Below are 17,489 nucleotides of genomic sequence, written 5' to 3'. Positions count from 1 at the left end.
TGGACGGCCAGCAACATCAACATTTATTATGTATGTTTGTTTAAAATATTTTCTAGATATGATGTATATTCATACATTCAACATTTTCTTGAAATTCAGTGTACTTCACTTTGTTTACAAGGGACATTGTGCAAATTTCCTGTACAAAAAATTATGACATGGATGGATTTCCATATAGTTGAGGTTGATCGGATCAATCATAATTTCTTGTAAACGGGCCCCAGGTATTGTATCAGTTCATTGTAATGAAAGAATCATCATAGATACTGTTTGGCCATGGACTGCAAGAAGAGCTTTTGACGTTTCCTCGCTGCTGCCGCTAAGACCGTCTCCGAGTTGCAGGTGTTTAGCTCAGCCTGGCTTAGGACTTCCATCTGCAATGACATTATAACGGGAGATATACAGTCAGACTTGACCACCTGTCTAGAAAGGGAACCTGTCCATACAGATCACAATATTTTGTTTTCCTTGAATAATTTCTTCTCGTCAGGACCACTTTTCTTGTCTCCCTTAAAGGGATGGTCCGGGCTGAAAGTATTTATAACTTAAAAAATAGAGTAAAATTCACTGAGCAAAATGCCAGAAATTTCATCAAAATCGGATAACATATAACAAAGGTATTAGATTTTAAAGTTTAGCAATATTTTGCGAAAACAGTTGTCATGAATATTCATTAGGTTGGCTGATGATGTCACATCCCCACTTGTTCTTTTGTATTTTATTATATGAAATTAGGTTTATTCAAATTTTTTCTTCCAAGAACTAGAAAAATTTGATTAACAACTGATTTAGTGCATTAGATATTTATTGCTGCGACTTATTTCATTATAAGGGAGACATATCATTCACACAAGTATGAAATAATGAAAAAAATATGATTTTATGTAATAACAAAAGAAAACTGAAAGTGGGGATGTGACATCATCAGCCCACCTAATGAATATTCATGACGACTGTTTTCACAAAATATTGCTAAACTTTAAACTTCAATAACTTTATTATTTATTATACGATTTTGATGAAATTTTTGGCATTTTGCTCAGTGAATTCTACTCTATGTATTAAGATATAAATATTTTCAGCCCGGACCATCCCTTTAAGTGGTCTTTATTTAGGAAATGTGCGATTCAAACTGTACAGTGAAAACAAATCAGGGTACCTATCTCTTATAACAATTTAAAATACAATTTTTTGCCTGCTTTATACTGCTTATTTTCTCCAAATTTTATGGGAATAAGTGGTTTCCTCACAGCTATAATTAGGGGTTGAGTCCAAACTAAACTAGATTTCCAGTCCATATTCATATAGAATTGTTTCATTACCCTCACTGTTCATGACAATTTTTTTTTTTTTTTAATGAATAAATTTAAGTTTGACTTCATGCTATGAAAATACCAACAAATAAGATTAACTTACTGCAGCTTGTTCCTTGTCCATTTCACTCCTTTTGTGATGTGTGACTATGGGGAGGAGGTAGTTAAAGATTAATAACATATCACTAACAACAACAGCTATGAATTCTTGCATAACGTTATGTACATCAGCGCCCTGTCTCACAAAGAGTTACGATTGATCTGATCAAACTCAACTATGGTAAGCCAGCAACGCCCACATCTAAAAATACATGTTTGTTCTAAAATATTTCTAGATATGATGTATTTTCATAAATTCATTGATTTCTTGACAATTTGGTGTGTTTGCCTTTGTTAGAAAGGACATTTTGCAAATTTCCTGTAGAAAAAATTATGACAGTGATGGATTTCCATAGACTCACGATTGATTGGATCAATCATAACTCTTTGTAAGAAGGGGCCCTGATATATGGCTGTATGGCTACAACGACGATGCCCTGCCATTTACTTCAGTGCAGTGTAATTCACACTAACCAATCACTTATTTCACCAACCTGGATAGAGTGTAGAAAATATATATTCCAGGATGTCACTTTGAGTTTAAAAAACCTGATATTCATCTAACATGGGGCATTGACTATTGTTATAAGCTACCAAAATCCTTGCATCTGATTGGCTCAGAGCAATTTTGTAAGTGAAAATCACTACTTGTTTCCTGAAACACTACCCACGTTCTCCTTGATAATAAATACAGAGTAAATCAAGGATTTAAAGGGATAGTCCGGGCTAAAAAGAGTAAAATTAACAGAGCAAAATGCTGAAAATTTCATCAAAATCAGATAACAAATAACAAAGTTATTAAATTTTAAAGTATATAAATATTTTGTGAAAACAGTTATATGCACATCGTCATGAATATTCATTAGGTGGGCTGATGATGTTTCACCCCCACTTTCCCTTTTCTTATGTTATTACATGAAATCATAAATGTTTCATTTTTTCATACATGTGTAAATGATCTGTCTCCATTATGATGAAATAAGTTGTGGCAATAAATAACTAATGCACTTAATCAGTTGTCAATCCAATTGTTTTAGTTCTTGGTAGAAAATTTTGAATAAACGTAATTTCATATAATAAAATACAAAAGAACAAGTGGGTATATGACAACATCAGCCCACCTAATGAATATTCATAAAGACATGCCTAGAACTGTTTCACCGGAATAATGCAAATCTTTAGAATTCAATAACTTTGTTACTTATTATCCAATTTTGATTAAATTTTCAGCATTTTGTATTGTGAATTTTACTCTATTTATTGAGATATAAATATCTCCAGCCTGGACCATCCCTTTAAGATGAATGAGGCATATGTCCTACTCCACACAAATCATTCCAAACATCTAAAAAAATAATGACATAAATAAAACACTGATCCAAGGCATAACATAATTGCTCAATGTCATTAACCCCTTGAAAATAAGCCCATTGACAGGATCAAACTGGACACATGTCCTTCTGCTTTTATTGTCAAAGGATACACACTAGGAACTCTAGTATGGCCAAGTCCCAGAAGCAACTGTATAAGCTATCACTACCATCATAGCTGTATTGATAACAAAGAGAGAGAGGGGGGAGAAAAAAAATAATCATAATAAGATGTAAAAGTGTAGTGGTGTGAAATAAAGCATCCTGAAAAGTCAATTAGAAAAGCACTGGGCATGGTGGCTCAGTGGTAGAACATCTGCCCAAGGAATGGGAGGTTGTGGGTTCAATCCCTGACTGAGCTCGACATATAAGAATGGAGAAGGGTAAAGATAACACGTTATGTTATGCAGGGCCTGCTGGAAGAACAGCTTTCAGTGGAGAGTGGCTACCCTGGGTAAAGAAGAGTTATTATTATTATTAAAATCTGGACAAGAAATGGCTGGGGGTCCAAGGGGCTGGCTAAGCCCTCCCCCCCCCCCCAGGAGGGTCCAGAGGTCAAGAAGGCAGCACCCCTGAAGCTCCTGGATTTTAGAAACCTTAAGCCTATAAGGACTGTGCTATTGGGATGCACTGGGGACGGGGGAGGGGAGGGGATGAATGGGTCTATGGCCATTTCCCCCCACTTTTTTCTTTTCTCAAATGAAATGTCAGAAATCAGGGTGTAATAATTTTTGGACATTTTGAAAGTTGAAAATCAGGACAGGTCTGGGGAAGTCCATTCGGATGTCAAGATTTACTTAAAGCAAAAAAATGAGAGACATACAGTATATTAATGAAAGTTTGATTAAACTGTATTGAAAGATAACATTTAACAAAAAAAATCTTATTGAATTACATATTTTAATGTCGAATGCAAACTCTTCTGCTGTGTACATGTACTATAGATTTAAAAATTCAATTATTCAGATTATTTCAAATGAATTTACTTGTGCATTATCTCACTCCATTCAAATTCAAAGGAGTCAAGTTGCTTCGTTATGAACAAAAAAAAGTCAAGTCATGGAAGACATGATACACAGTATCTGGGAAGCTTTTCACAAATGACTGCACAGAACAAACTGTAAAAATTCAGAACTACTTGACAATTTCTGGCCAAACCTTCATTGATTTGTTCTCTATTTTACTATCTCATTTCTTAAAAACAAACATGAAATCAATTCCAAACATTAAAATACAGGGTGTTTGCCTAGCAAATATATATATTATGTTTTTTTTTTTTGCTTTTCTTAATAATCCAACAACATTCAAATAAAATATAATAAATCCTAATCAAGAGTTAGATGAATACGAGGTAAGAAGACCTTACCATCTCTTCTCCTGCAGAGCTTGGAAAGCAGTCACATAATCAATGGGTTGGAGGAACTGACACAAGATGGCTGCTTGGGTATGGCACTGGAGGCCAGAACAGGCCTTGATGCATCGCTTGTAGACCTGCTCTGTCCATACAGTCTTGGGTATTGGGTTCTCAAAGAACTGTGTGGATACCATAGCAGCCTGGAGGTAAAACTTTAGCGCCGATCCAAACTGCTTTTTAGCTGGACAGACACAAACACAAAAAAAGACAGATTTCTCATTCATTTGCATATCTCATAGTCAGCAAAACATGAATTAAAAAATATATAAATGTACAGTTGTGAGTGCACTTTAAGTGACAATGCAAGGCACTCCAGGGTACATATTTTGCATAACATTGAGATGCCTGTATTGCTACTGACAATTTAAAAATTCAAACTGTATATTATTTGTTTTAAAAAGTTGGCAGTATGACTTTGGAAAGAAAAATTTGTTAAAATTTCTCCAAAAGTGTTTGGATCTCACAGGCAAAGACAAGGCTAGACTTGCTTGCTATCATGAACTCGTAAGGAGTGGTTTGGTATGATTCTTCTCCTGAATAATAAAATGTGTAATTTCATGGCATCTCAGGCTTTACGCACCAGAGGTAAAGTGAGACAACTGAAATGCACAGTACTGCATGACTGGAGGGTTGCATAGATTTAAAGCATCAATGCATGACTTGCATACCACACTCGCTACTGGCTACAACCTTGTAGTCATTCCATAATCCATAAAATGAAATTATCACCCCAAAAAAGGAAGAAAGAAAAATATGTAAATGCTGTATGCGCACAACTTACATGGGATCCATCAGAAGAAAAAAAAAAATCAAAATTATTAAACAAATTGCAATGATTTGTAGCAGTGTTGGTGTTGGGAGAATGAGTTGTGCTCCCGAACCTAACTCTTTGAGTTTATAAAAAAAAATGATCACGTCACTGATAGCGCAACATTGCATGACACCCTCGCTTCACCAGCCTAATCCTTGTTCAATATTGTGACAACTGCTGTATCGCCCCAACACCAACACTAACACCATATTTGACACCAAACTTGAAATCATCCACTCTGTATGCAGGGTGCCTTACCATAGCGTGCATCTGCATGTGTACACAGCCATTCTGGTTTCATCGGGTCCATAGATACTGCATGACCTATGACCTCATGGAGTGTCGTAGCCACGGCGTCAATATCCACTGAGCCAGGACTGGTGGTTTAAGAAGAAATCGAGATATGAGAATTGTAGAAAAAATGTCACCAGACTATGCAAGCGTTATGAAGGTTTCTCTCCCATGCTATACATCAGATAAGAGAATTTATGGAAATATGTATGTACACAGAATGGATATAAAAACTATTGAGCATAAAAGATATTTATCATTAAGTTAATTTATTGTTATAACAAGTATTTCACACAGATAAGGAGGTTGTTTATGCTAGCTACTAATAAATCAATATTCGTGTCATCATAAGAATTAAACATTAAAAAAATATTAACATAGAAATATTTTCGTTGAGTCTATTAAGATATTCAAATTAGAAATATATTTGCTGAGTTTCTGTCATCTATGATGTCATTTCATCGCATTTCATTGCCCCTTTCAGACCATGTACAAGGAGAAAAAAAAGTAACTGTTGCCAATATGAACAGTAAAATCAGATTGATCTATACCTCAAGAAAGCAGCTAAGCTATAAGACTCACTTTGTGATAGTGTTTGGCCATAGTGCTGGGTATTCATGGGATAACTCGTTAGTCACATCATCTTTAAGAAGGTTGTAAATCTTGACGAGGCAGGAGAGGACAAGACTCAGACATCTATCATCGTAAAGAGACTTCACAAAGTTCACAAACTCAACCCTGTAAATCAAGATATGGACATTTACTTAATGAGTATCTTCCGAACAATGATGAGGGTGGTAATACTTGGAAAATTAAAGGTGGAGAAAGTAAAATTTTGAATAAAAATCATGTTTTTTTTATCATGGCTGTTGCAGTATACTGATATCAACATGAGAGTCAAGATCATCATCATCATCATCATCAGCATCATTACAATCATTATCATCATCATCATCACCCCCACCACCATCACTACCACCACAATCATCACCACAACCACCACCACAATCACCACCATCACTATCAACACCATCATCATCACCACGACCACCACCACAATCATCACCATCACCATCATCATCATCATCACCCCCACCACCATCACTATCAACACCATCATCATCACCACGACCACCACCACAATCACCACCATCACTATCAACACCATCATCATCACCACGACCACCACCACAATCATCACCATCATCATCATCATCATCATCATCATCACCACAACCACCACCACAATCATCACCATCACCATCACCATCATCATCATCATCACCACAACCACCACCACAATCATCACCATCACCATCATCATCATCATCATCATCATCACAACCCCCACCACCACAATCACCACGACCACCACCATCATCATCATCATCACCCCCACCACCACCACAATCATCACCATCACCATCACCATCGTCATCATCATCATCATCATCACAACCCCCACCATCACTATCAACACCATCATCATCACCATCACTACCACCACAATCATCACCATCACCATCATCATCACCATCACCACAACCACCACCACAATCATCACCATCACCATCACCATCGTCATCATCATCATCATCATCACAACCCCCACCATCACTATCAACACCATCATCATCACCATCACTACCACCACAATCATCACCATCACCATCATCATCATCATCACCACAACCACCACCACAATCATCACCATCACCATCACCATCGTCATCATCATCATCATCATCACAACCCCCACCATCACTATCAACACCATCATCATCACCATCACTACCACCACAATCATCACCATCACCATCATCATCATCATCACCACAACCACCACCACAATCATCACCATCACCATCACCATCGTCATCATCATCATCATCATCACAACCCCCACCATCACTATCAACACCATCATCATCACCATCACCACCACCACAATCATCCCCATCACCATCATCATCATCATCACAACCCCCACCACCACAATCATCACCATCACCATCATCATCATCATCATCACCCCACCACCATCACCATCAACACCATCATCACCATCACCATCACCACCACCACCATCATCATCACCATCATCATCACCACCACCACCACCGCCACCACCACCACCACAATCATCATCATCATCATTAGAATAAGAATAATAAAATCCATCTTCTTCCTACCTGGTCATGATAGCTGTACTGGTTTCCCTAGTGACAGTAGCAGCATTGCCTCCAGTGACATTCCGTTTAGTCTGTATGGTCGTACCGAACACAGACACCATAGCTTGGGAAAGCTCCTTGGCCACAGGTCGGCATTTATTTGTATCAGATGGGTCATCTTTCATACACAGGGCTATGAATTTACTGATCTGAAATTTATGAGAAAAAAAATATATCCAAGTCTAATAAAGATTAGAGATTAATTCATAACAATTCAAATATGGCAACTCAACATTTCTTTAATTTGTATAACGAACGAACACAAACTGTCCTATAACAAAAAAATATGGGCATGGTCAAATTGATAATGCATACACATAATCATTCTAGATGATGAATGATGTCCTCACTGGCCTTCCATATTTTAGACTGACATGAATCAACCACATTTTTTTTAGAGGAGGGGTCAGGAATATTATGTTTGTTAGGAGCATAGATCATGCAAAAGTCGTATGATGAAATATAGTTGTTCATTTCCACAAACTATGGTCTTAAGTATCAAGGGGTTTATCTTTCATGCACGAACCAAATAAAGGGTTATGACTTTGGCTGGGAGGAAATACCGCAAGAATCATGATTGATTGAGACAGAATCACTCATTCTAAAAATATTAAAAAAAACAGAAACCCAACAAACTTACCCTCCAAAAAGGCAAGGGAATATCAGCATTGAAGAAACATAACCAGTATTGACTGTTGAGTAGGAACAAGATGCATTGATCCAAGACTGGTTCCCTGGGCTGGATATCTCGATCTAAAAACATAAATGAGACAGGAGATTGCAGTTTCCATTAGATGACTACCACAAAGGATGATTCTGAGCAATATCTACAACCCGACTGCCTTTGAATAGAAGACTGCTCTTGTGCTTAAGATAAGCAATGTACTGAGGTGACAGTTGATTCTTTTCATCCAAATTGAAGAACTACCTAATTAGTCAAAAAACTACATAGCTTAGAGAACCCTTAATCCCTCTCTCAGCACAAAGACCATACAAATTTTACCCCCTCTATCATCCTCATGACCTCTTTTATATCCTAAAATATGAAAATTTTGGCAACTACCTCAAAGCCCTTGTATTTTCTTAAATATGACTGTTCATTAGTCAAGTCAAGGCCATATGTTGGAACTTTGGTTCACAGCCCCTGTAGATTTTGCAACTTAAGCACTAACTAAAATCATCTCCATTGCTCATTCTCCAAATCCATCCAAGTGGTAATTACATCAACACATTGATGGTAGTTTATGAGAAAACAATCCAGAACCATGTCTGTCAGCCCCTCTCTTCAATCTTTTACTATCACACCCCTTTTCCTTCATCTGACATACCACTGCATGGTCATAGCACACGAGCCAGGACCCTCTCTGTCTGTCTGAGCTCTGGTCCAGCCACTTTGGCCCCCTTTTAACTCTCCCTTTCCCCTCGATTCACCACTGTTTCACCTGTCCTAAACCTTCCCCTTTTTACTCACTGCTGAGAATTCCTAGCAGACAAGCCTGAGCCATGATGTGGCATAAAAGTTACTATCATAGTAACTGTGCCATTTAATGGTATACAAATAATTAATGTTTATGAGGTGAAAGATGAAATGATCTATTGGTTCAAAACGGATCATTCATTTCATCTTTCTCCGAATGAAATATTCTGTCCATTGCACAAATGAAAAAAAGCATCTCTAAAAATAGATTCTTTTTCATATGAAATTTATCAATTTTGATGCAAAAAAATATGCTCATGCAGTGCGAGCTCGGTCTGTTTATTGTCGCGTACATACAACATGTGTGCTGTAAACACGAGTGGTTTTACTTGTGGTGCCTGCAGTCTCGGTGCGCGCGTGCAATGGACAAAATCGTATGGATCCAAAATTGCACGGTTGATGACACGATTATAAAATGAGCTGAATGATTGATATCAAGCAACCAATCAAATGACAAGGATCCATCATGGTAACACTGATCAACAGCCAATCAAACTCAAGGATTCCATGAAAGTTACCATTGGATGGCAAAGTTATCATAATGGTCACTTTTATGCAACAGGGCCCATAACCATCTGTTTGAAGTCTGATGCGGCAGTCTTGGCCCCTTTCACCATCTTAACCCTCCCTCCCTCTCAAATCAATACTGGTCCATTTGCTTTAAACCTCCCCTTTTCTACTCACCACTGCGAGTTCCTAGCAGACAGGCCAGCACCATCTGTTTGAAGTCCGGTCCAGCGGTCTTGGCGCCTTTCTGTTCTGCCATCCTCAGTAGTTCTACGTAGAGGATCTCGTTCCTAACGCCAGTGTAGAGCCTGAAGTATGAATCCTTGGTGTTCTTACAGGCAGCCTCAAGGTGGTTGATAGCTGCATCGTAACTCTGCACAAAAACACAAGACAAGCGAAAAGACTACTGCAAACCTAGGGTACGAATTACTTCACAGCAGAGTAGCATGTAACGTAGTAGCATATGGTTTCAAGTATCAACAGAGTGTAAGGTACATGTTCAGTGTGGAAGAAAAAAAATTGTTGTTGATAGCTGTATCATAGCTCTGCACAAAATTACCAAAAAATAAAGAGAAAAAGAAAAGAATGTTTCAACAAAAAGGAAAGATTGGAATACTAGACATATAATAACCAAATTATCATGCAAAAAAATTTATTGCCAGAAACTTATATTCACAGGATAATTACACAGAAATCGCAACACATTAGGTCTTCTTTCCTCAGGTAGGTCTACTTTGCTTTTCATAGCTATTTTTATTTTGGGTTAGCCACTGAAAGGCATGCAAGTCCTCATCATGTATGAAATTCAAAACATACCTGTACTAGTACATAAACTGAATGCTCCAAACAACCAACATTGAAATATACTACTTTTCTTACTTTCTTCTCTATACAATGCTGTGCTTTGACCAGTAGAATAAAGATGAAATCCTGTACCAGTCTGTTGTTCATAGCATCTATGATGTAGCCATATGATCTATCAATTTGCCACTGCATAATAAAAAAAAGCAGAAGTGTTACTACCATATATATAGTGAAAAGGATATGGGCAGAGTTTCATGAGTTTTGTCATCAATGACAGCTCACAAGCTAATGCTATATGCTTCTAAAGTCATTCAAGTTGATTGGCGGAAAGTTAGTCTGATTTCTATCATACTTTAACCAACACATCTTTCTTATTTCAATCTTTCATCTTTCAAGCAATTCTTTTTATTTCAAAGATTTGGCACCCCTTTACAGAGAGTCTATACGTACCTTGCTGCAAACTGCAGAGAATCTCCTGTTTGGAGTCGTTTTGTGCAAAGCCCTTAGAACAGACTCTAGTTCATTTGGATCTTGTGTTAGGAGTAGCTTCAGTTCCAACTGGCCCATCTGAAGCCCTTGGTTGTCTAGAAGAAAACGAAAATAGCATCTTACTTCATTTCATGATCATTGTATTATAATCTGTACTCAAACTTGTTACACAGGGCCTTTCATTTCTTTGAAACACTTTGGTGAAACCTTCTAATCTAAGCTTCCAAATTTATTTATGTACAGGTGTTGTGGCTCAGTGGATAAGTCTTCGGACTTTGAACCACAAGGTCCGGGGTTCAAATCCCACTGCAGCACTCACGTCCTTCGGCAAGGAATTTATCTACATTTTCCAAACTCCACCCAGGTGTAGTAAATGGGTACCCAGTAGGAAGGAATTCCTTGAATGCTCGAGCTTCCGATCAGGGTAGCCGTGCTAAAGCCAAAGCAATAGTATGCAGCGCTTAGAAACATTTGATTATTATTATCATCCACCCTCATCAAATTGTGTGAGGGTAATAAAATTTAAATCTCCAAAACATTAAATCGATGTGTGATTGTTTAAGACCTATGAATGCTAGAACATAATGCTTGCATGAAGCTGTCTGGGATACAGCTTTTCACTCATCCACCAAGTTATTTTGAGTTACCCCCTTGGGGCCCATAACACAAAGGTTTATTGTACGTTGTAGTCAATGCAATCACTGACTGCAATATTCTACAGAAACGTTATAGATGACTGCTAAGCTCTGTGTTACGGCCCAGGAAGTTTGACAGGGTTTGAATGATAGGGGCTTTCCTCTCTCTCTCTCTCTTCACCATGAATCCATACTCTCTCCTTCCATCCCCACTTCCTACAAAATAATCAGGCTTCATGCAAAGAGTATATACATGTACATGTCACATGGATCTTAAATGATTATTTCCACTTCATAACTGATCAAATGTCTTTCCTTGATGAGCGACAGATGATGGCTTGGAGCAGCTTCCTTAATAACAATCACATACCTGAATGTTGATCCCTCTGACTCGCGTCCCCACCAGCTTGTTTTCCTTCCTCGGGCTTGCAACATCTCAAGAACTCCTGTCTCTCATCTTCAGAGAAGAGGACACAGAGAGGGCCTTCCAGGATACCTTTACACAGCGTGTCATCTCGGAATAATAACCTGAGTAAAAGCAATTCACAAAATCCATTATAACCTGAGGATACGGAGGATCTAAAAATGGATATCAATGCTATATCCTTGGCAGATGTAAGTATATACTTAATTTAAGGCCCCTTCTGTATAAAAGCACGGTTGTTTTCAAACAATATATTCTGGGGGCCAAGACGTATACGCTGGTTCTTAAATCTGCTCTGGACAAGATTTTACAAGTATGTATTTATTACACACATACCTACTTACGCACTGTCGATCAAAGAGTACTCAAGCTGTCAGCGCTGAACTGAAACAAAGTGTGTGATATTTGCTTAAAATGAAATAATGATCAAAATTCTGTAATTCTTGCATGGATAATCATGATCCAAACTGGTATTTAATTCATGAAAACTGGATTAAAATTGTGGCAATAATAATGTCAATATCTCATAAGAGTACAGAGATAAAAAAAAGTTTAAACTAAAATATGCCAGCTCTTGCCAATACCCCTTAGTCACATATTGAAAGCTAATTTCTACTCCAAGAACCCGATATTAAAATCTTTACCTCAAAAGAGACTTGATATTTGACTTCTGATGTTCACTACTGGATGACATAGTCTTTACAATACACTGAAATACAAAGATTATAGATAGGAGAAAAAACAATCAGCATATGCAGAGATGCCAACCTGTTCAAGAACATTTCAGTATTCTAAAGGCTGAAAATCAGCATTTTGGTAAGAAAATCAGTATTTAAACTGCAGAAATCAGTAATTTGCATGAAACCACCACCGTTCTTTCTAATTATTCAGTAGTAATTACTGAAAACCAGTAGTACTTGGCAGCTCTGCATATGGATTCAGATAATATCAATCAGGATACAATTCATTGACTATTGTCACAGCAGTTGGCACAGAGATATGCAATTGACTGAACTATTTCATTTTATGAATGATTGAACATATATTTTATCAAGCAATCACTTGTTAGTATCAGTCCAAAGATCGATCATAAAGCTTTGTGTAACAGGCCCCTAAAGATATAAAAATGGTATTATACTTACATACAAAAATCTTTAAGGATAGTAAACACCAGTAATATAAAAAGCAATACTTGTTTACTTAAAGAAAATATGTGTATGTTCTAAAAGAAAAAAGTCTGAAATAATAAGCACTTGATTTAAATGTTGAATCTCACCTCTACAAAGAATGGCCTTGCCTCCTGGGGAGACTGTACAAGGTTCATCTTAAGGTCATTTAGGTTCATCCTCCCTTCAGCTGCCAAACGTGCTGAATTGCAGAGCGCCACCTGTTGTTTTAGTTTGGAAGGAGTGATTGCCGACTTGGCGACGTCGTCACCGAGGCATTCTCTGTACCACATGGAAAGCTCCTGCTTGAAATTATCCTCCAGAAGTACAGCCACAATGTCCTGAAAAGTGATAAAAACACACAGAGGGAGAGAGATAAAGAGAGAGTGATAGCAAGACAAGCAGACCGACAGACAGACAGAGACACACAAACAGACAATGAGCGGGAGAGAGATGGATAGAGAGAGACAAAACAGAGAGATAGAAAGACAATGAGATCAGAAATGGGTTGTGAAAATATTGTAAACAGAACCAATATTCTCACTTTGTAGAGGTATATTATCATTCTGATTTTTTCCACACAATTTTAATTAAATGTATAATACTTGAAACATGTAACTTGACATTTACTCCTGCAAAATTGTTCCTTTGTTGTTTGTTTTTTCTCTGTACTATATACTTCAGATGAGAGTTGTGATCAGTTTTTATTAAAAAAAAAAAATTCAGGCTAATAATGGGTTTGGCAATGATTTCAACGTAAGCAACTCTCATTAGAGTAATTTCATAGAATCTTTCTAACACAAAGTCAAGAATGGATCTATACAATTCTCAGGTTTAAAGTATACATCCAAAGAATCAAAAGTATTTTATAATGACTTTATGTGGTCATCATTGTAAAGGGGAAGTATTACTAATCAGATATATAACTTCACTTTTCAAAATAGTGATCAGAGATTGCAGAAATCAGCTCTCAAAAATGATTTATTTTCATGCCATATTTCTGCCTTCCACCGGTCCTCTTGCGAGCTCCAGCTGAGTGACGTCACACAATGAGCAGTGAGCAGCTGAGCTGACAGCAGCCCATTGGAGACGATCTTTCCAATCAGCGTTTTTTGCTCTTAGAATTGTTTATTCCTCTTAAGATTGGTCTTGTTATATAGATAAAAGTTTGAATTTACTGAACAGTGAAAAAAAGTGCACATTTAACGTATTTTGGTGACCGATATTTAGCTTAGAATTTTTTTTTTTTTCAAGAAATATAGGTGAATAAACAAAGCATATTTTCACGTAGAAATCACACTTGCGTCACATTAATGTTATAGTCAATATAAAGCATAGACATTCTTCTTTATGACTGAACAAAAATTATGAAATTTCATTAAGTAGCAAAGTCAGGAATCACAAAAAAAACACGGCAATATCCATCGCGAAATGACTGAAATTGCAGTTGAATTGCCGAAGCATTATTAGGAAACAGCGGCGAGCGGACTTTCTTTCATATATCTTAAAAATGCCTTCCTGTTAGGGCGATGGTCTGTGGCCAAATGCGTTGGCCATTGTTTTGTCATGTGCGAGGACCCTGGTTCGAAACTCGGATTTTTTTTTTCTGGGTATTTTTTTTTTATTCCTTCCCCGTCCCTACCCATCTTTTTTTTCTCTTTTTATTTTCTTGTGAAATTCTATTCAGACCTGTATTTATCAAATCTTGCTTCTTAATTGCTGATTTCCCTTGTTGTTTTTACTCAAAACAGTCATATACACAAAACAATGATATGCAAATTAGAGTTGTCACTCACATCACATTCGTTTCTATTTTTTGTGGCATTTTGTTTTTTATTCTTTGCAGATTTGACGATAGGAAACTCTTCATCTGATCACAATAGGTTATATTTACGGAACTGTTAAAATAGTAATTATATAAATTTGAATCAAAGTTTTTGTCTCACCTGCATAGCAGAGTGAGACTATAGGCGCCGCTTTTCCGACGGCGGCGGCGGCGGCGACGGCGGCGTCAACACCAAATCTTAACCTGAGGTTAAGTTTTTGAAATGACAGCATAACTTAGAAAGTATATGGACCTAGTTCATGAAACTTGGCCATAAGGTTAATCAAGTATTACTGAACATCCTGCCTGAGTTTCATGTCACATGACCAAGGTCAAAGGTCATTTAGGGTCAATGAACTTAGACCATGTTGGGGGAATCAACATCAAAATCTTAACCTAAGGTTAAGTTTTTGAAATGTCATCATAACTTAGAAAATATATGGACCTAGTTCATGAAACTTATACATAAGGTTAATCAAGTATCACTGAACATCCTGCATGAGTTTCACATCACATGACCAAGGTCAAAGGTCATTTAGGGTCAATGAACTTTGGCCGAATTGGGGTATTTGTTGAATTACCATCATAACTTTGAAAGTTTATGGATCTGATTCATGAAACTTGGACATAATAGTAATCAAGTATTACTGAACATCCTGTGCAAGTTTCAGGTCACATGATCAAGGTCAAAGGTCATTTAGGGTCAATGAACTTTGGCCAAATTGGGGTATTTGTTGAATTACAGCCATAAATTTGAAAGTGTGTTGGTCTAGTTCATAAAACTTGGACATAATAGTAATCAAGTATCACTGAACATCCTGTGCGAGTTTCAGGTCACATGATCAAGGTCAAAGGTCATGTAAGGTCAAAGAACTTTGGCCACGTTGGGGGTATTTGTTGAATTGCCATCATATCTCTATAAGTGTATTGGTCTAGTTCATAAAACATGGAAATAAAAGTAACCAAGTATCACTGAACATCTTGTGCGAGTTATAGTAGTTTTCAAAATCAGCACTGCTGCTATATTGAATCGCGTGATGCAGGTGAGACGGCCAGAGGCATTCCACTTGTTATGAAATTTCCTGCAATATCTTGTTATTTTTCTTTAAATTCAAATGAATTTTTGATTGCGTGGACTTCTCCTTTACTCTTAATGTAGGGAATGCATAGCAAAATTTATCCAGAAACAAAATTGTCTTAGAATATGCAAATCAGTAATTGGACACATGTTCACTTTTCTTTCATCCAGGCCACTTCCTCACATCCACCAGGCTTTCAGTCTGATGATGAACCATCACACAACATTCACAGTGCTTCACAATAAATATTTCACTTCTGTTCATACATGCAATAAATATTGTGGAAAACAAATAAAAGGCGTACCCATATTCAAATACCGTTTAAAAGGACAAATATATTATACCTTTCGAGAAAAATCAGCACGTTAAATATCTGATAACAAAACATAATTATGGGGCACTGCAAGAAACTTATGTTCAATTGCAAATCAAGCGTAAGTCTTAAATTCAAATTCAAGCGTAATAAGGTCGAGTTGCAATCGCAATTCAACTACATGTTTAATCAAAGGACTTTCCCTTGATTTGGGACGTGTGATTGAGTATAACATTTCTCGCAAAATGCCCTAGTAACATTAAAATTGTTATTTCGTTTTAAATTGTGTGTTATTATTTTTGACAAGCTGTATTCCTGTCCGAGTAAAATTTCTTAGTTCTCTCCAAAACTGTGCTCAAAATTGTTTCCAAGATTGATAAAGAATTTTTTTCTTTTGTATCATTATCATTCCACAACTTGCAAACCGTAGGTCCTGGAAAGAGTGAAGAAAAAAATGGCTATATCCAAATCATAGTAAAAGGACATGATGGAATCTCCCAGATTGAGGTAGCAAGCAGAGACCAGAAGTCACCAGAGTTAGCAATTGTGCAGATCTGTGTGTAGAAGAGAGAAAAAAAGAAATAGTTTAAATAATCAAATCAAAGTATGAATTTAATTATCGTGATGATTGATGACGTGCGGTGGCATGTAATTCCCGGTCAACAACAAATGATAGTAGGTTTAGACACCTGAAAAGTTCCACTCAGAACACTGGTGCTCTACCTCAAGTGATGTTTGTGTAGGCCCCACTCCACTTCACTACCGCTACACTACCGTACATGTACGCCACACCTACCCGGGTAAGTGTGTAGCGTAGTGTAGGCTGTAGCAGTACTCCAGTAGTGAAGTGGAGACTACACGAACATCACTTGAGGTACGGTGCTCTCTGAGTCTCTGTGTCATTACAAAGATTGCATTTATCTTCATTGTTGAAGGCATTACGCATACATATATGCAGCAACACTCTAATCAGAAAGAAACACCAGACTCTAATTTTGGCCCACCCAAGGGTTCATTACATGCCGCCGCGCACAGAAAATTCAAGCAATAGAAGTCGTGGACCCAAGAAGTGAGATCCCAGCACGCGCGACCCACTAGTTAGAAATCCACTGCCAAACGCGGTTCGTGGTTAGTATACTAATACTAACCTCGCAATACGTGTGAGTGATTTTGGCCAGGAATCAGGGTAATCACTGCTGAAAATTTGTCTGGCTTCATGACATCGGCATCATGGTGATATA

At 37.3% G+C, this 17,489-nt stretch overlaps 1 protein-coding gene across 1 annotated transcript in view; it reads right to left on the bottom strand.

Moving 5' to 3' along the window:
- Positions 1–232: 232 nt before the first annotated feature.
- LOC129253938 (integrator complex subunit 8-like) overlaps positions 233–17,489 on the bottom strand; it is a 31,043-nt gene continuing 13,786 nt past the window's right edge. Inside the window, exons 8-21 of the mRNA XM_064095194.1 lie at positions 13,142–13,372; positions 12,510–12,574; positions 11,812–11,969; positions 10,768–10,901; positions 10,393–10,503; positions 9,691–9,886; positions 8,170–8,282; positions 7,491–7,678; positions 5,881–6,036; positions 5,266–5,384; positions 4,149–4,377; positions 2,896–2,960; positions 1,417–1,460; positions 233–374 (exon numbers count right to left, since the gene is read on the bottom strand). Coding sequence (XP_063951264.1) covers positions 258–374; positions 1,417–1,460; positions 2,896–2,960; positions 4,149–4,377; positions 5,266–5,384; positions 5,881–6,036; positions 7,491–7,678; positions 8,170–8,282; positions 9,691–9,886; positions 10,393–10,503; positions 10,768–10,901; positions 11,812–11,969; positions 12,510–12,574; positions 13,142–13,372 — 1,926 coding nt within the window. The 3' untranslated portion in view covers positions 233–257. The remainder of the gene's footprint in view (positions 375–1,416; positions 1,461–2,895; positions 2,961–4,148; positions 4,378–5,265; positions 5,385–5,880; positions 6,037–7,490; positions 7,679–8,169; positions 8,283–9,690; positions 9,887–10,392; positions 10,504–10,767; positions 10,902–11,811; positions 11,970–12,509; positions 12,575–13,141; positions 13,373–17,489) is intronic.

This window comes from Lytechinus pictus, chromosome 2 (assembly GCF_037042905.1).
Source record: "Lytechinus pictus isolate F3 Inbred chromosome 2, Lp3.0, whole genome shotgun sequence".
NCBI classification, from domain to species: domain Eukaryota; kingdom Metazoa; phylum Echinodermata; class Echinoidea; order Temnopleuroida; family Toxopneustidae; genus Lytechinus; species Lytechinus pictus.
The sequence above is the reverse complement of the archived record's forward strand: the minus strand, read 5'-3'. Positions and strand labels throughout refer to the sequence as shown.